The 13,983-nt window shown below is 42.4% G+C and overlaps 1 protein-coding gene across 2 annotated transcripts in view; it reads right to left on the bottom strand.

Annotated features, from left to right (window-relative positions):
• APPL2 (adaptor protein, phosphotyrosine interacting with PH domain and leucine zipper 2) overlaps window positions 1–13,983 on the bottom strand; it is a 64,547-nt gene that overhangs the window by 25,110 nt on the left and 25,454 nt on the right. For both annotated transcript variants that reach the window (XM_049884235.1, XM_049884234.1), the window contains exons 3-8: window positions 11,037–11,096; window positions 10,429–10,500; window positions 6,968–7,055; window positions 3,954–3,995; window positions 3,545–3,603; window positions 2,640–2,786 (exon numbers count right to left, since the gene is read on the bottom strand). In XM_049884235.1, the coding sequence (XP_049740192.1) occupies window positions 2,640–2,786; window positions 3,545–3,603; window positions 3,954–3,995; window positions 6,968–7,055; window positions 10,429–10,500; window positions 11,037–11,096 (468 nt within the window). The remainder of the gene's footprint in view (window positions 1–2,639; window positions 2,787–3,544; window positions 3,604–3,953; window positions 3,996–6,967; window positions 7,056–10,428; window positions 10,501–11,036; window positions 11,097–13,983) is intronic.

Below are 13,983 nucleotides of genomic sequence, written 5' to 3' on the forward strand. Positions count from 1 at the left end.
ACATCTGATGAATGAATGAATGAATGAATGGGAGGGATACAGCCACATTCCACAATACTTATCCTGTACATACGAGACTCCATTTTTGTGTTCTCATAAACCTGTACACAGATTGTGAAACCTGAGTTTGTTCATAGACATGAGGACTGATTCATGATTTAATTGAAAACCTGTTTAACAAGGATCAGAGAAGACAGAAACGGAGTCAACACACCTCCACAAAAGTGGGTGGTACTGAGAAGCCTGATTCATTGGAATTTCATTCAAAGACCCAGTGTGCCTCAATGAACTGCAGAAGTACAATGGTCATATAACCATCAGCTAACATTGTTGAATGGGCAAAAAACACTGATTTAGAAGGGCTGATTACACTGAAGGAGAGCAAATTCTTCTGAATCATCCAAAAGACTCATGGCAATGAACAGCAAACTTGTCTAAGAGAAAGAACTGTAGTTTTCTCTTTCACCCTACAGAAATCTGTAGGGTAAGGGGCTACTTGGTCTTGCGTCTTGAAAACTGGATGTTTTTCATGTAAAAAATAGAACAGGCCATTCTCAGTCCTTGAAAATGATGCTACTGACATCCAACAATGACAGTGTGCTCTGTTCTGGTTTTCTAGGCACAGGGTCTGTTTATGCTCCTACACCCAGAGTGTCCCCTCTCCCCGGTGGCCAGTAGCAGTCACTTCAAAAGTCCAGGCTGGGAAAACAGGTGTCTTCCTTGGTTATGGAACACAGCAAAACCAGCTGCTATCAAGCCAGGGCTGGTTTGGCCCTATAAGGACCCTCCTCTAACCAATGAAGCTCCCCAAGCCCATCGGGCCTGCAGCAGTTCATCTTTCTCAGACATTAAGTCGGGACTCTGTCTCTGCCTGTGATTCTGGAACCGACACCCCCCTGGTGGTGGGCCCTTTCCCTGAGCAGGGATTACATGCTCCAAAGACAAAACCAGAACCAAACCTGTTGCTGACCAGTTGATTCCGATTTACGGAGACCTTACAGGACAGAGCAGAACTGTCCCATAGGGGTTTCAAGGCTGTACTCTTTATGGAAGCAGACTGCCATATCTTTCTCCTGCAGAGGGGCTGGTGGGTTTGAATCACTGATCTTTCAGTTAGCAGCCAAGTGCTTAACCACTGTGCCATCAGGACTTGCTCCAAAGACAAGAACTGTCAATTGTGAGAGGAGAGAAATGACAGGAGTATTGAAGAGAACAAAGGGAATGGTAGTATTCTCTAATGAAGCTCGAACACCCACCAAAGCTTAATGAGGAGGAAGTGAGTGCAACAGAGCTAGCGTGTGCACACCTGTGGGCACTAATGCCCAGTGGCAGGAAGTGGACAGCTCTCAAGGACTGGAGCTCACAGGTGGACAGTGCTCATTTGCGGTTTTCCTTGCTTTAACCCAGCTTCACTCAGGTGACACAGAAAGACGATATTGTTCTACTTAAATTGTCTGTCTGAAGGCATAAGTTAACTTCAGTGTCCTCACTATTCAATAGTGTTTAACAAACACATTTAGAAAACAGACGATTGAGCTTGGACTTCAAAAGATTCTGTCTTGTCTCTCTTTTCCCTGAATGAAAGTGATGTGTTTTCTGAAACATATATTTTTAAAATGTATTATAAAAGTGGAGCCCTGCTGACACAGTGGTTAAGAGCTTGGCTGCTAACCAAAAGGTCTGTGGTTCAAATCCACCAGCCACTCCTTGGAAACCCTATGGGGCAGTTCGAGTCTGTCTAATAGGGTCGCTATGAGTCAGGATTGACTCAGCAGCAATGGGTTTGGGTTCCTGTTTTTATAAAAGTAACAGATGCTCACACAAGGAAGGTTTTTACATTTTTTTTTTATCAACAGTTTGCTTCCTCACATCCCTTTGTGTTCCCAGATCATCTGCTGAAAGAAGATGCCCAGTGCATTTTTCACATGCCCGAAGTCAGGTTCCGGAGTTAACGCAAGTGGGGGCAATGCCGGGTAGGGGTGGACAGTGATGAGGTGGTGCCATCAGCCTCACATTCATATGCATTTTTCTCCCCGCCATGCTGGCTAAGCCCCCATTCTTAAACTGGGGCCTTCCTTAACCTAACTATTCAGTAGACCACCTAATAGGGGGAAAATAGGGGGAAAGAACCAAATAAATACTCTGAGAACTGAGAAGCCATCAAGAAAAAACGGCCACACTTCCCCATGCTCCAGGTATTAAGGTGCTGGCAATTACCTCAGCAAGGCAACACTTGAGAAGAAGAACCCAGCTGAGGCTGCTTCTTACAATGCACAGTGGCAAAGGCCAGGTGCAGAATCCAAGGCATGAGCCTTGCTGCACCAACCTGAACTGTAAGCCTCTTCTAAGAAAACTGGGCCAGGCCTGCCTTTCATTTGGTCAAAAACAAAAGGCCACGCAGGCTCCTCTCCCAGGGAGGATTGGGATCAAGGCCATCACTTCCTGAACATATGGTCTAACAAGCCCAGCTAAAGATGACCCAACTCAGCTGGCAGCTCTCCTAGTCCTGAACCTCAGACTGCTCCCAGGGAGGGTGTGCAAGTGTGCTGCTTCTGATGATGGTGCTTCAGTTTCTCCTCAGTGACACCTCAGCAGAACGTAAGGCTGTTCTCCACAGCCGGCTCAGGCCTTGTCCCTACCTGTCCGTGTGCAAAGCCCAACATGGGCTCCATCATGGCCACCCGCTTTCGGTACTGCAGCGCGTTGAGGGCACAGTAGTACTGAAGAGAGGAGAGGTGCTGCTTCCGCCGTGCAGCTGCTACCTCTTTCACCACCTCAGCCTTCACCTAGTTAACAAGTTGAAAGGAAAACTTCAAGTTGTCTCAGGTATGAGATAATTCTGTTAAGAACATGTGACTTCAAAATATGCTTGCTTATTCATTATAACCATTTTCATGACAAATATAATAAAACCCAGGTAAGGTTCCCCCTCTATTTCAAAAATAAGCCAAATTAAAAGCACTAGAGTTTAAACAAAACAAAACAGTATCAAGTTTAATAACATTTCATAACCGGGAGGGTTCAATGAAGTAAAGCCAATACTTTCTGCTTGTAGAACTACAACGTGTTATTGTCCTTTAGGAAAACAACACGGCAGTACGCATAAAAAGTCAGCAACGTTTTGGTTCACTCAGAAGATTGTATCACAAGAAAATAATTAGCCTAAAAATTTCATGTAGCAAAGTAAAAAGTATGTATGTGAAAATACTAAATATTACCTGTAGTTGCAAAAAAAACCTAGAAGGCATAGAGCTCAAATGACCCATGTGGCTTATGAGTCAGTTAACCATCCCAGGTAGCAAGTCCACATTAAAATCATAGTGTGATTACAACACCCAGTCGAGTTTAATAAACCAATTTGGAAAGCCAGAATACAGAAGTGGAAGTCTGGTTATAAGACTCAGAATAAATAATAAAGACCATGTATAGGGAAAACAGGAAAAAAAAATCATCGAACACTTTTAATGCCATGGATTCACAAGAGGAAGACACAAAAGGAGCTTAAGTAAATGAAGTAAAAAGTACTACGCAAGGTATTTTTTACCTTTTCATTCTCCTTTTTTTTAGGAAGCCTGCTATATTTTGCCATTGAGAGGTCATGCTCTAAAAATAAAGTTACATTTTAGCACCCACACAGGTTGAAAAGCAAGTACACTCATTTAGCTTCTCCTCCCCATCCCACATGTTGTTGGTTATCACTGAGTCAATTTTGACTCATGGCAACCCCATGTCCCTGGGTGGTGGCAACAGTTAAGCACTGGACTAACTGAAAGGCTGGCGTTTCAAACCCACCCTAGAGGCACCTCGGAAGACAGGCCTGGTAATCTACTTCCAAAAAGTTACAGCCTTGAAAACCCTATGGAGCAGTTCTACTCTGCACAGATGGGGTCATCATGAGTCACCCCACACACATATTAAACCCAGAGTGTATCAAGAATAAAGAAGATGCCTACCACTGCTGGCGAGTCCAAAAAGATCCTTTAAAGTGCTTACTTCTGAAAAGAGAAAAGAAAGCATCTTAGATCAAGGCAAAATAAAATACGCCAATCCAGAGCTCTGTGCTTTCCAAAGAAAATAAAAGGATATGCATGGAGGAGGAAAGGCCTGCTAACATGCCCCTCCCTCCCCCCACCGCCACCCCTCAGATCCTCTGCTCTCCTAGGGCCCAGGCCTGGTACCTGGGAATTCTGGTCCCACTGGAGCTGCACCCCAACTTTCCTCTCTGATAGTGCTTGGGATTTGTGAAAAAGCGGGCACTCCAGGTGAGGGCTGGACTCCCTGGTGGTCAGGCACTTTTCATGGAGACCGAAGAATAGAGACTTAAGTTCTCATTCTTTAGCCCCTAAGTAGAATGTCTTAATATATCTTTCCTCAGAATGCCTCGTCTACACCCATATTCTAGAAATTTCATGTCCCTGCCATTTTAACATCTGACATTAAAGTTATCACTGAGAAGGAACATGGCGTTCTCATTTTAATGAAAACATCTGAAGCAATCTAGTGTACTGTACCTGCAGAAGTCAACAGCAGTAGCTATTACCCAATATGGGTGCTACACCCATCAGACACAAAGATGCCCAACAAAGTCCAAGACCAAAACGAAATTTCAAAAAAGGAAATGTAAGCAATGACTGTCCAAGATCAAAAACTTAAACACACACAGATACTTAAAAGAAAATACTACTTTCTATAGTTCTAAAACAATCTACTTCTATTTTGTCAAACAAAACAAAGTGTTTCACATCATCTACGTTGTTTTCAATTTGCCTCATTAACTGACTCCAGTTTTTACATTGCTCTTCATTCACATTTTTCTTATCCTCCCTGATATTAGGCAGCTTTCTCACTTTCTCCTCTTGCATGTTTTCTCTCTCTCATCTTTTTCTTCCTGTGGGAGTAGAGTCTGAGGTTATCACCCCCTATCAATTTTCAATAGCTTCCTTATTATCTCCTGGGTTCTCTTCACTCAGCCTGTGTAACTTGTATTAGTGGGTAAAGGATGAATAAGGCGGCAAAATGTAAGATAAAACACCACTGGCTAAGCACAGGGGATGCCAGCTTCTAATTTGGTTCTGAGGCTGACTCAGGTATGACCTAGCCCAAACACTTCCAATGTACACCTTTGTATCATCAGAAAAGGATAACGCGAGTAACCGTCTCACAGATATTAAGTTTCTCTTTCTGCTGTTAATAAAGTTTTACTTCTCCTTAAGAACAATCATAATCCTGAGCTAACAGTACTAAAAGCTGAGTCACCCTGGATTGAGGAAGGCCGCTGCCATTAACGAAGTTGGGGCACTCTCAATCCTACGTTCGCCTCCCACAAGCAAACCTGAAAGACACAAATCTGACAACAAAGGTCTTCCGAACCAAACCAAACCCACTGCTGTTGAGTCGATTCCGACTCATAGCGACCCTATAGCACAGAGTAGAACTGCCCAATAGAGTTTCCAAGGAGCACCTAGTGAATTCGAACTGCCGACCTCTTGGATAGCAGCCGTAACACTTAACCACTGTGCCACCAGGTTTCCACAAAGGTCTTAGGGGATGATTATTTTGTTTTTAACACACTTGGAGTTTGTTTTAAAATTGAGATCCTCACACATTTCTAATGATTTTACTTGGGGAAAATATCTTTAAACCACATTTCTAAAAATTTTGTTTGAAGAAAGCATTATTTAAAAATGCACCCACTGAGGCTTTCAGTTAGTATTGGCTACCCAGCCTGACTGTGTTGGGCAGGTTTTGCCCTCATGTGTAATCATCCATTAACAGCACTTAAAAGTCCTGCTCAATCAAGGGTGCTCTTTACACAGCTAAATCAATCTCTTATTCTTTATTTATCAAGTTTTAGTTTTGTCAATACTACCCTTGAGTAGAGTTTATGCCCATTCTATCAGTGGCACCTACAGCCTCTGGTGACATGATCATAGTGAATCTCATCTTTAAGATTTGCCCTTAGACTTAGTATCTTTTCCACTTAAAAAAAAAAATTTTTTTTTTTTAAGGTGACATATTTTTAAAGAGAATGTACTATACTGAACAGCTCTTTTAGTACTCAGGTTTAGACTCTGCTTTTTTTTTTTTGGTCTGCAATTCTTTATATTAGTGTTCTTCCAGAAAATGTAATTCTTTAATTTCTCGCAATTAATATTCTCAGTGAAATAAGAACAAAAGGACTAGGGAATTTGGATTCCCTTTTCTAACACTCCAATAGGAATGGTCCTTCTTCTTTTTTATATTCATTTTTTTACTACCTCAATTTCTAAGAGAAATGCAATTATTTTAAAGTTTTATTTTAGTTGAAGAACCTAAATTAGTCCAAAAGACCAACTAGGCTTTTTGAACTAGTCACAGATACCCTCACTCAGTAAATGTCAGCTCCACGAGAACAGGGACCCTGTTTGCCTCATTCTCAGCTGCATCCCCAGAGCCCAGCACAGATAAAAGGATGGCCCTCATCCTGCCCTCTCCTCTGCAAGCCTCCCATCTGACATTCCAAACCACTCAGGGTTCTCGAAGTACGTTGTACTTTTTCACATACTCCCTAACCTGTAATATAAGCCTCACCATCTTTGTCAACTTGGTATGCATTTATTCATGTCCCAGACCCCAGCTCAGAGACCACCTTCTCCAGGAAGCCTTCCCTGGCACTCTACCCCTCAAAGAGTGATCGTGCCTTTTTTTCTATGTGCAATTTCTATTCCTGTACATCTTGTCCTGCTGCCCTCATCACATGATATTATATTTATTTGTTTCTGAGTCTGTCTTCTTATTAGCCCGTGACCTCCTTGAGGTGAGGAAGAACACAGTAGGGATTCAATAAAAGTTTGCTGAATTGAACTACTCAGTGAGAAGGCATTTCTCACTAATTTGCAGGTTTAAAGAAATTAATGCAGTGACAATTATTATTCAATGAACTGAACAATATTTTAGAGGTAGTTGGTGCTGAGCTCAGTTACTTTACCTGTGAGATCCTTTTCTCGAAACTGTATAATATGTAGAACCATTGTGTCTGCCAACTGTTTAGCCAGCTCTGTATGCAGAACATTAAGCTGAAAGAAAGAGGAACCTATTCAAGAAAATTACATACATTATTACTGACACCATCTTATTTCACCAAGGATCAGACCGAACACTTTTGCGTGGTTAAAAAACTGTTACGCTTCCTTAGAAAATAAATGACCTTCATGAAGCAGTCAATGATATAAAAAAATAAATACAAGGTCGTAACTGACTGGGCATCAGTCAAGCGCCTAGTTACTCTGTTTACTGTGCAAACTCTGGCTCTGTGTTCTCAACCTGGGTCACACCCACCCTAAACAATCAGAATGCTTTTGTGTGCCTGCAGTGAGTACAGCTTACTGCCACTGCTCAACACAGGTCACTGCTTCAAGGCCACTGTGAGCTCTCCGGCCCTCGGAGAGGGCTGAAATCACACTTAAAAGACAGGCCGGCTAGGAACCTACACCCTAACCCCATAGCCGGCTGTGGGCCGTGTGTAACTTTGGAGAAAGAACACTCCCTGCTGAAACAATTCAGCCAGGTTTCAGGCCTCTCTGCTCCTTAGAAAAGGACCTTCCCCAAACCAAGTGACTGTATGCAATTTGATCATCCTCATTTGATAATTTTAACAGTTGTTGATTCCTTCTCCCCTTCTAAAAAGGCTTACTGAAGCCTGTCTTTCTAGGAGGAATAAAAATTATCATCACTACCAACACTACCATTTCTGAGCACTTTCTCTGTGCCAGCTCTGTATCACTGAGTTCTCACCCACTCTGTGAGTTAGGTATTATTATCCACAATTTATAGATGAGGTATACATTATCTCATTTAAATCTTTTTAGCAGTCCAATTAAGTGGGCTTTCCTATGACTGCCGTTTACAGATGAGGAAATCAAAATTCAGGGAGATTAAGTGGCTTTCCAATGGTATGCACTTCAGGAGTGGCAAGTTTCCTAGCTACTCATTTTCCTCCTAAGGATCAAGGGGCTCGTGTCATTAACTTTTTGCCTTGGAGCTTGTGAGATGTAGAAGACAATCACTTCTCAAGCACAGCACTTTCCCTGAGGAGAGTAAAGGAGCATGGACCACCTCTCAAAGCTTCGGTACCATCATCTGTAAAATGTGGGTAATACCATCTTCCTTATATGGCTACTGTGAGGATAAAATGGTAAAATGTACAGAAAATGCTCAGAACAGAGTGCCTGACATATACTTGGCACTCAATAAATGGAACCTGTAAGGATAACGAGGTCCTGTCGCAGATACAGTCTAAGGAAGTGATCCAGAAACCTTGCTTTTGAGGAAATCGCTAAGGTTGGAAATCTCTCTATGCCTTGTAACATGGAAGATCTAACTCCAAGGTATTCTATAAATATAAGCCACAGCCACATGAGTCTCCTATTTCATTTTTAGTTTTCTGAGTCAAATTACTCATTTTAAACAATTTTCAACCTGACTTAGGTTCAGGAGTAGATAAAGAAAACAACCTCAAAGGTTACTTTCCTCTGCCCAGGTCCAGACCCAGCTGGAGCTCACTACTTTCACAGTCTTAGGTCTCTAATTCAAGAAGCTTGTTTAAAAACCCCCAACAAGTGCTAAACTTGTTGCTAGTTGCCATCGAGTTGGTTCCAACTCATGGCAACCACACGTATAGCAGAACAAAACCCTGCCCAGTCCTGCGCCATCTTCCTGAGTGTCTGAGTTCATTACTATGGCCACTGTGTCAACCCATCTCATCGAGGGTTTCCCTTGCCTTCACTGGCCCTCCACTTTACCAAACATCATGTCCTTCTTCAGCATCAGTCCCTCTTAAGGACGTGTCCAAAGTAAGCAAGTCAGAATCTTGGACAATATTCTGTGATCCATAGGTTTTCAGTGGCTAATTTTCCGAAGTAGATTGCCAGGCCCTTCTTCCTAGCCTGTTTTACTTGGGAAGTTCCCCTGAAACCTGTTCACCATGGGTGACCTTGGTGGTATGGCTTCTATCATCACGGCAACACGGAAGTCACTGTAGTATGGCAAACTGACAGATGGATAGTGGGGTGAACTTCTAGGACGTCATTATAGAACCAAAAACCTAACCTGTTGCTGTTGAGTCAACTCAGACTCACAGCAACCCCACAGGACAGAGGAGAACTGCCCCACAGGGTTTCCAAGGAGCGGCTAGTGGACTCGAACTGCCGACCTTTGGGTTAGCAGCCACAGCTCTTAACCACTACTCCACAGACGCCATTGTAAAACCCAAAACCAAGCCCGCTGCAGTCGAGTTGATTCCAACTCACAGCAGGATGCTACCTACAGAATCACACTTGCAGGCTTCCATCTTTTGGGAATCATTCAACCCCCACTAAAGAATCATTCCTGCCCGTGAAAATGTGGTTGTGAGTAAATATTTTAAACTGGAAATCTTGGTTCTGGGGATCCAACAACTAACCACATTTCCTTAGCAGCGTTCTTCTAGCCAAGAAAACACAGGACTTCAGCGGGTGCAGGCTCTCACTTCTTCCCCTCCCCTCCCCCTGGATTGTCTATTCACTGTTAATTAAGAGAAATTCCTCACCCACCCTCCAAAAAAAACCTTGTCTTTTTTCCCTCTCTAATTACATTTCCTATTCATCCTCCTCTTCTTCAGGAATAGATATTCATCCATTTCAACACACATTTTAAAGAGAGCCACCATAGTTGGATGGAAGCAGCAGCTCAATAAGAGCTGGATGACCTGTTCACTGTTTTATCCCCAGTGCCAACAACAATGTCCGCTAAACAGTAAGTGGTCAATAAATGTTTGTTGAATGGAATAATGGCTTGTTTGGCTGATTTGCTGAATGAATGGAAATATAACCAGTACAATTTTATATGAAAGTTTCTGATTTTTCAAATTGAAGACAGTGTCTACTTCGTATCAATGACTGTACATTTGAACGACACCTGCGCATCCTCTTTTTTGTTTACTCTTTATCATGATTTTCTATTTTAAGTACTGCAAACTCTTTGAAAGATGGGACTGTTTATACTTGCCTAATTTTGAAGAGGGTTCTTCCCAGAACAATAGTATCTGAGCTCTTATATATATATCTTATAATTGATTTATGCATTTTTCCTCTAACAACATTTGTTTTCACAAATATTGCAAATGTGCTATACCCCACGGCTAGAAAAATGGGTGTATGAAACCCTCCTTGGGAAATGGGTCTAAGAAATCTTTCTTCTGGTCTATTGTTCATGTATATCAAAGGCTTTCCCCTCAAACCAGAAATAAACATAACAGTATACAACTTCCTTTCTGCAATGAACCTTGGAAGATCAACAAGCTGAGATCCAGGATATTTAAGTAGATACCTGTAAGTGTAAAGTGGGCCAAAATAAAGATGAAAGAAAGCTCAAGAAAGAATCAAATACAAATTTGCCAGGTCACTATCTTACCTCATCCACCATTTTGGAAAAATACTGGAGCGTAGAAATTACTTCTTCATCTCCTTTGCCAAGAGCAAAATTCTAAAAACAAAGAATAAAAGAGCCAGGTGTCATCTGAATGCCGGACGTGGCACTACAGCACAGCCCCACCATACACTGCCCTCCACACCAGCTTCCTCTCTTCTCTCAAGAGCACATCATGTCAGAAGAGTTTACTGAAGAAAAGTAGAGCTTTCTCCTTGCCTTGCCTCAGCAATGTCCTCAATGGCCTCTGGCTGGCCATCACTCTTCTGCTTGGACATAATGGTATCTTTATTTAAATGTTTATTTCCTGGAGTTGTTTAGAGTTGATTCATTTGTAGTCCATCAAAGACTATGAACCCTCAAGGGGCAGTTGATTATTTCTGTAGGCCAATTAGAATACATCATAAAGACTTTAGGATGACCACCAGTTAGAATTTGTCAGTGTAAAGGGAAAAAAAGACAAAAGAAAAGATTACAGGGGGAAAAAAAAGGAAGAGAAGAAAGCTTCTAAAAGATGCCACTGGAAAACTCCTTTAAAAGAACTCCACTTAAAGAAGTCCAGAGTACAGCATCATATACACACATCAATTTACCTGTTTTTCATATGCCAGCAGTTGTTTAGAAAGCTGTTGAGTGGCCAGGCACATCTCATTCTGTAGAGAGAAAAGTAAGATTTGTCCAGTGCATATGTAGTCAATGAAAAAAGTCATGTCAGAGAATTCCTTAAAAGATGTGTGTGTGCCTATGAAACAATACTTTGCTCAAAAATTATTTGGAAACAAGACAAAAACAAATTAAAAGGTTAAACCTTATTTTTTTAAAACCTTTCCAAATCACTGTTCCTTCTAATCATTCATTCAGTCAGTAAACATAGCAAGCAAGTATAATGTGCCAAACATTATGTTAAGTGCCAGGAGTAGAGGGGAGAACAACAAAGACATGGACTATGTCCTTACAGGGCTTACTGAGAAAGCAGACATCAAAAATTACAAATATGATGAGAACTGGAAAGGAAAACACTGGATGCATTAGGAGGCTATGACAGAAGGACCTAGACGGTCTCTAAGGAAGAGATGTTTCCAGAGACACCTATAGAAAGTCAGCCATGGGGACACACTGTCTAGAAGGAGGGACAACATGAGGAAGAAGAGCACAGCCTGTTTGAAGACCTATGAGGCGGAGTGTAGCTGGAGCAACAGCTGAGGGGTGCAAGGTGAACAAGACTGGCAGTGCCGGCAGAGGTTAGTGCATGCAGGACCCCATGGCCCAGAATTCAGACTGTATTCTAAGCGCAATTAGAACTTAAGTAGTGCTGCAACATGCTCAGATTCTACCACTTAGAGCACTAGGTCAGAAATGACAGACAGTAACACAGAAGCACAGCTAAGCCCAAGTGTCCCAGAAAGCTAAGGAAAGCATTACTCTTCAAGATCTGCAATGCTTTTTTGAGCCATTTTTTACTGCCCAATACCGCCCATTTTCCTCTCCTCTTATTTGGTGAAGCAATGGTTAAGTGCTCACCTGCTAACCAAGAGACTAGCACTTTGAAACCACCCAAGGGCGCTGTAGGAAAAAGGTCTGGCAATCTGGTTCTGTACGAACCCTACGGGGCAGTTCTGCTCTGTTACATGGGGTCACTATGAGTCGGAATCGACTCAATGGCACCCAACAACAACAATCTATGGCTACACAGCAGTTTTCTGGACAACATACTTTACACTTCTGAAGCTCAGTTAAAGCTTATCTTCAGATAAGCCTTATTCAGGGACAGGCTAATTCTTAAGAGAGGGGTAGAGCCACTGAGGGTGACTTGGCACACATGAGTGGCAGCCACTGGCCTCCACCTTCTCAGCCTAGGCCTCTGCCTAGTTTCTCATTCTCCCGGGTTTGCTGTTCCTTTAAGAGGAAGTTCAGAGTTTCTTTAGTTCAGAGTTCAGTAACTCTGCAGGAGTTGTTTTATTGCTCTTGGTTCTCATTTGCAAGACCCATCAGTGCCCAATCCCACTTTTTGCATCCTTTTTGCAGACAATTGGACAACCTGTGGCCTGACTTCCTCAATTTGCCCAAAAGAACAGACATTAACAGGGCATGAGGGCATGACTCTCATCCTTCTTCCTCCAGAGTAAAGTCAGGCAAACAGAATAAAAGTTCCTGGTTGTGGCATCCCACTGCTTTGCTCCCCCTTTCGAAACTGACCAGAGCTGGTAGCCATGTAGTCAAGCCATGTAGAAAGCCAGCAAGCAGATCCACAAGCACTGTGTCCTTCATTTAGACAGCAATCTGCAATAGTTCCTAGCACACAGCAGGAACTTAATAAATGTTTGCTGAATGAACGAATGAACATTAAAAGATATATCTAAAGTTTAAAGCAATTATCTAGAATCACGGTGTGGAAGGGGAAAAATACTTCTTAACCTACAAGGAAACGTCACAAGTGGGAAACAATGACTCGGAAATACTACCTGTTGACCACTGTCCCTAAAAAGCTGTTTTGAAGATCAGAGTGCATGGGGATAAAGGTCTTATCCCACTCACTGGGCTGACACGCTGCTGTATCAGCAATTCCTTGCTCCTCTTCCCTGAGTTAGTCGTAGTGGGTTTAAGATGGATTTGTTCAATTACTTTGGCGTTTACCTTGGGGCAGCGCTATATGGAATATAACCTCCTGACCCAGAGAATGGTAATAACAATTGCAACTAACACCTACTGAGTGCTTAACTCATGCCAGATGCTGCACTAAGTGCACTCCATGCATTATCTCATTTAATTCTGACAATTCAGGAAGGTAAGTTCGATTATTAAATTGATATTACAGATGAGGTAACTGAGGCACAGAGAGGTTAAACCACCTGCCCAAAGTCACACAGCTAGTTAGTGGCAGGAAACCAAAACCAAACCTGTCTCCGCTGAGTTGATTTCGATTCACAATGACCCTACAGGACAGAGCAGAACTGCCCCATAGAGTTTCGGAGGAGTGCCTGGCAGACTCGAACTGCCGACCTTTTGGCTAGTAGCTGTAGCACCTACCCGCTATGCCACCAGGGTTTCCAGTTAGTGGCAGGGCTGGATGTGAATTCAGGTCTGTCCAACTCTAAAACCTGCTACCACTCTCTATGATCCCAAGTCCTACTAAAAGAGAAGAGATGAGAAGGCCTATGCTTTACACTGGGGTTGACAAACATTCTGTAAAGGGACAGACAGTAAATATTTCGGCTTATGGGCCATATGGTCTCTGTTACAATTACTCAACTCTGCTATTGTAGCATGAAAACAGCCATAAACAATACATAAACAAACGAGTATGGCTTCGTTTCAATAAAGCTTTATTTACAAAAACAAGCGGCCAACCCAAGGGCCATAGTTTACCAACCCGGCTTTAGACAGTAAGCATATCAAAAGACCCACTCTTCTGCCACACCTCCTTCAGAAAAAAAAGGTTCTCCATTAAGCTATACTATTTCAGATTTGAGGAATATTTTCTACTGTACTAATTCATTCTTTATTTTAGCTAACTCCAAAATAGTACTCTCCCATATGTGC

Source organism: Elephas maximus, chromosome 4 (assembly GCF_024166365.1).
Source record: "Elephas maximus indicus isolate mEleMax1 chromosome 4, mEleMax1 primary haplotype, whole genome shotgun sequence".
Taxonomy (NCBI): Eukaryota; Metazoa; Chordata; class Mammalia; order Proboscidea; family Elephantidae; genus Elephas; species Elephas maximus.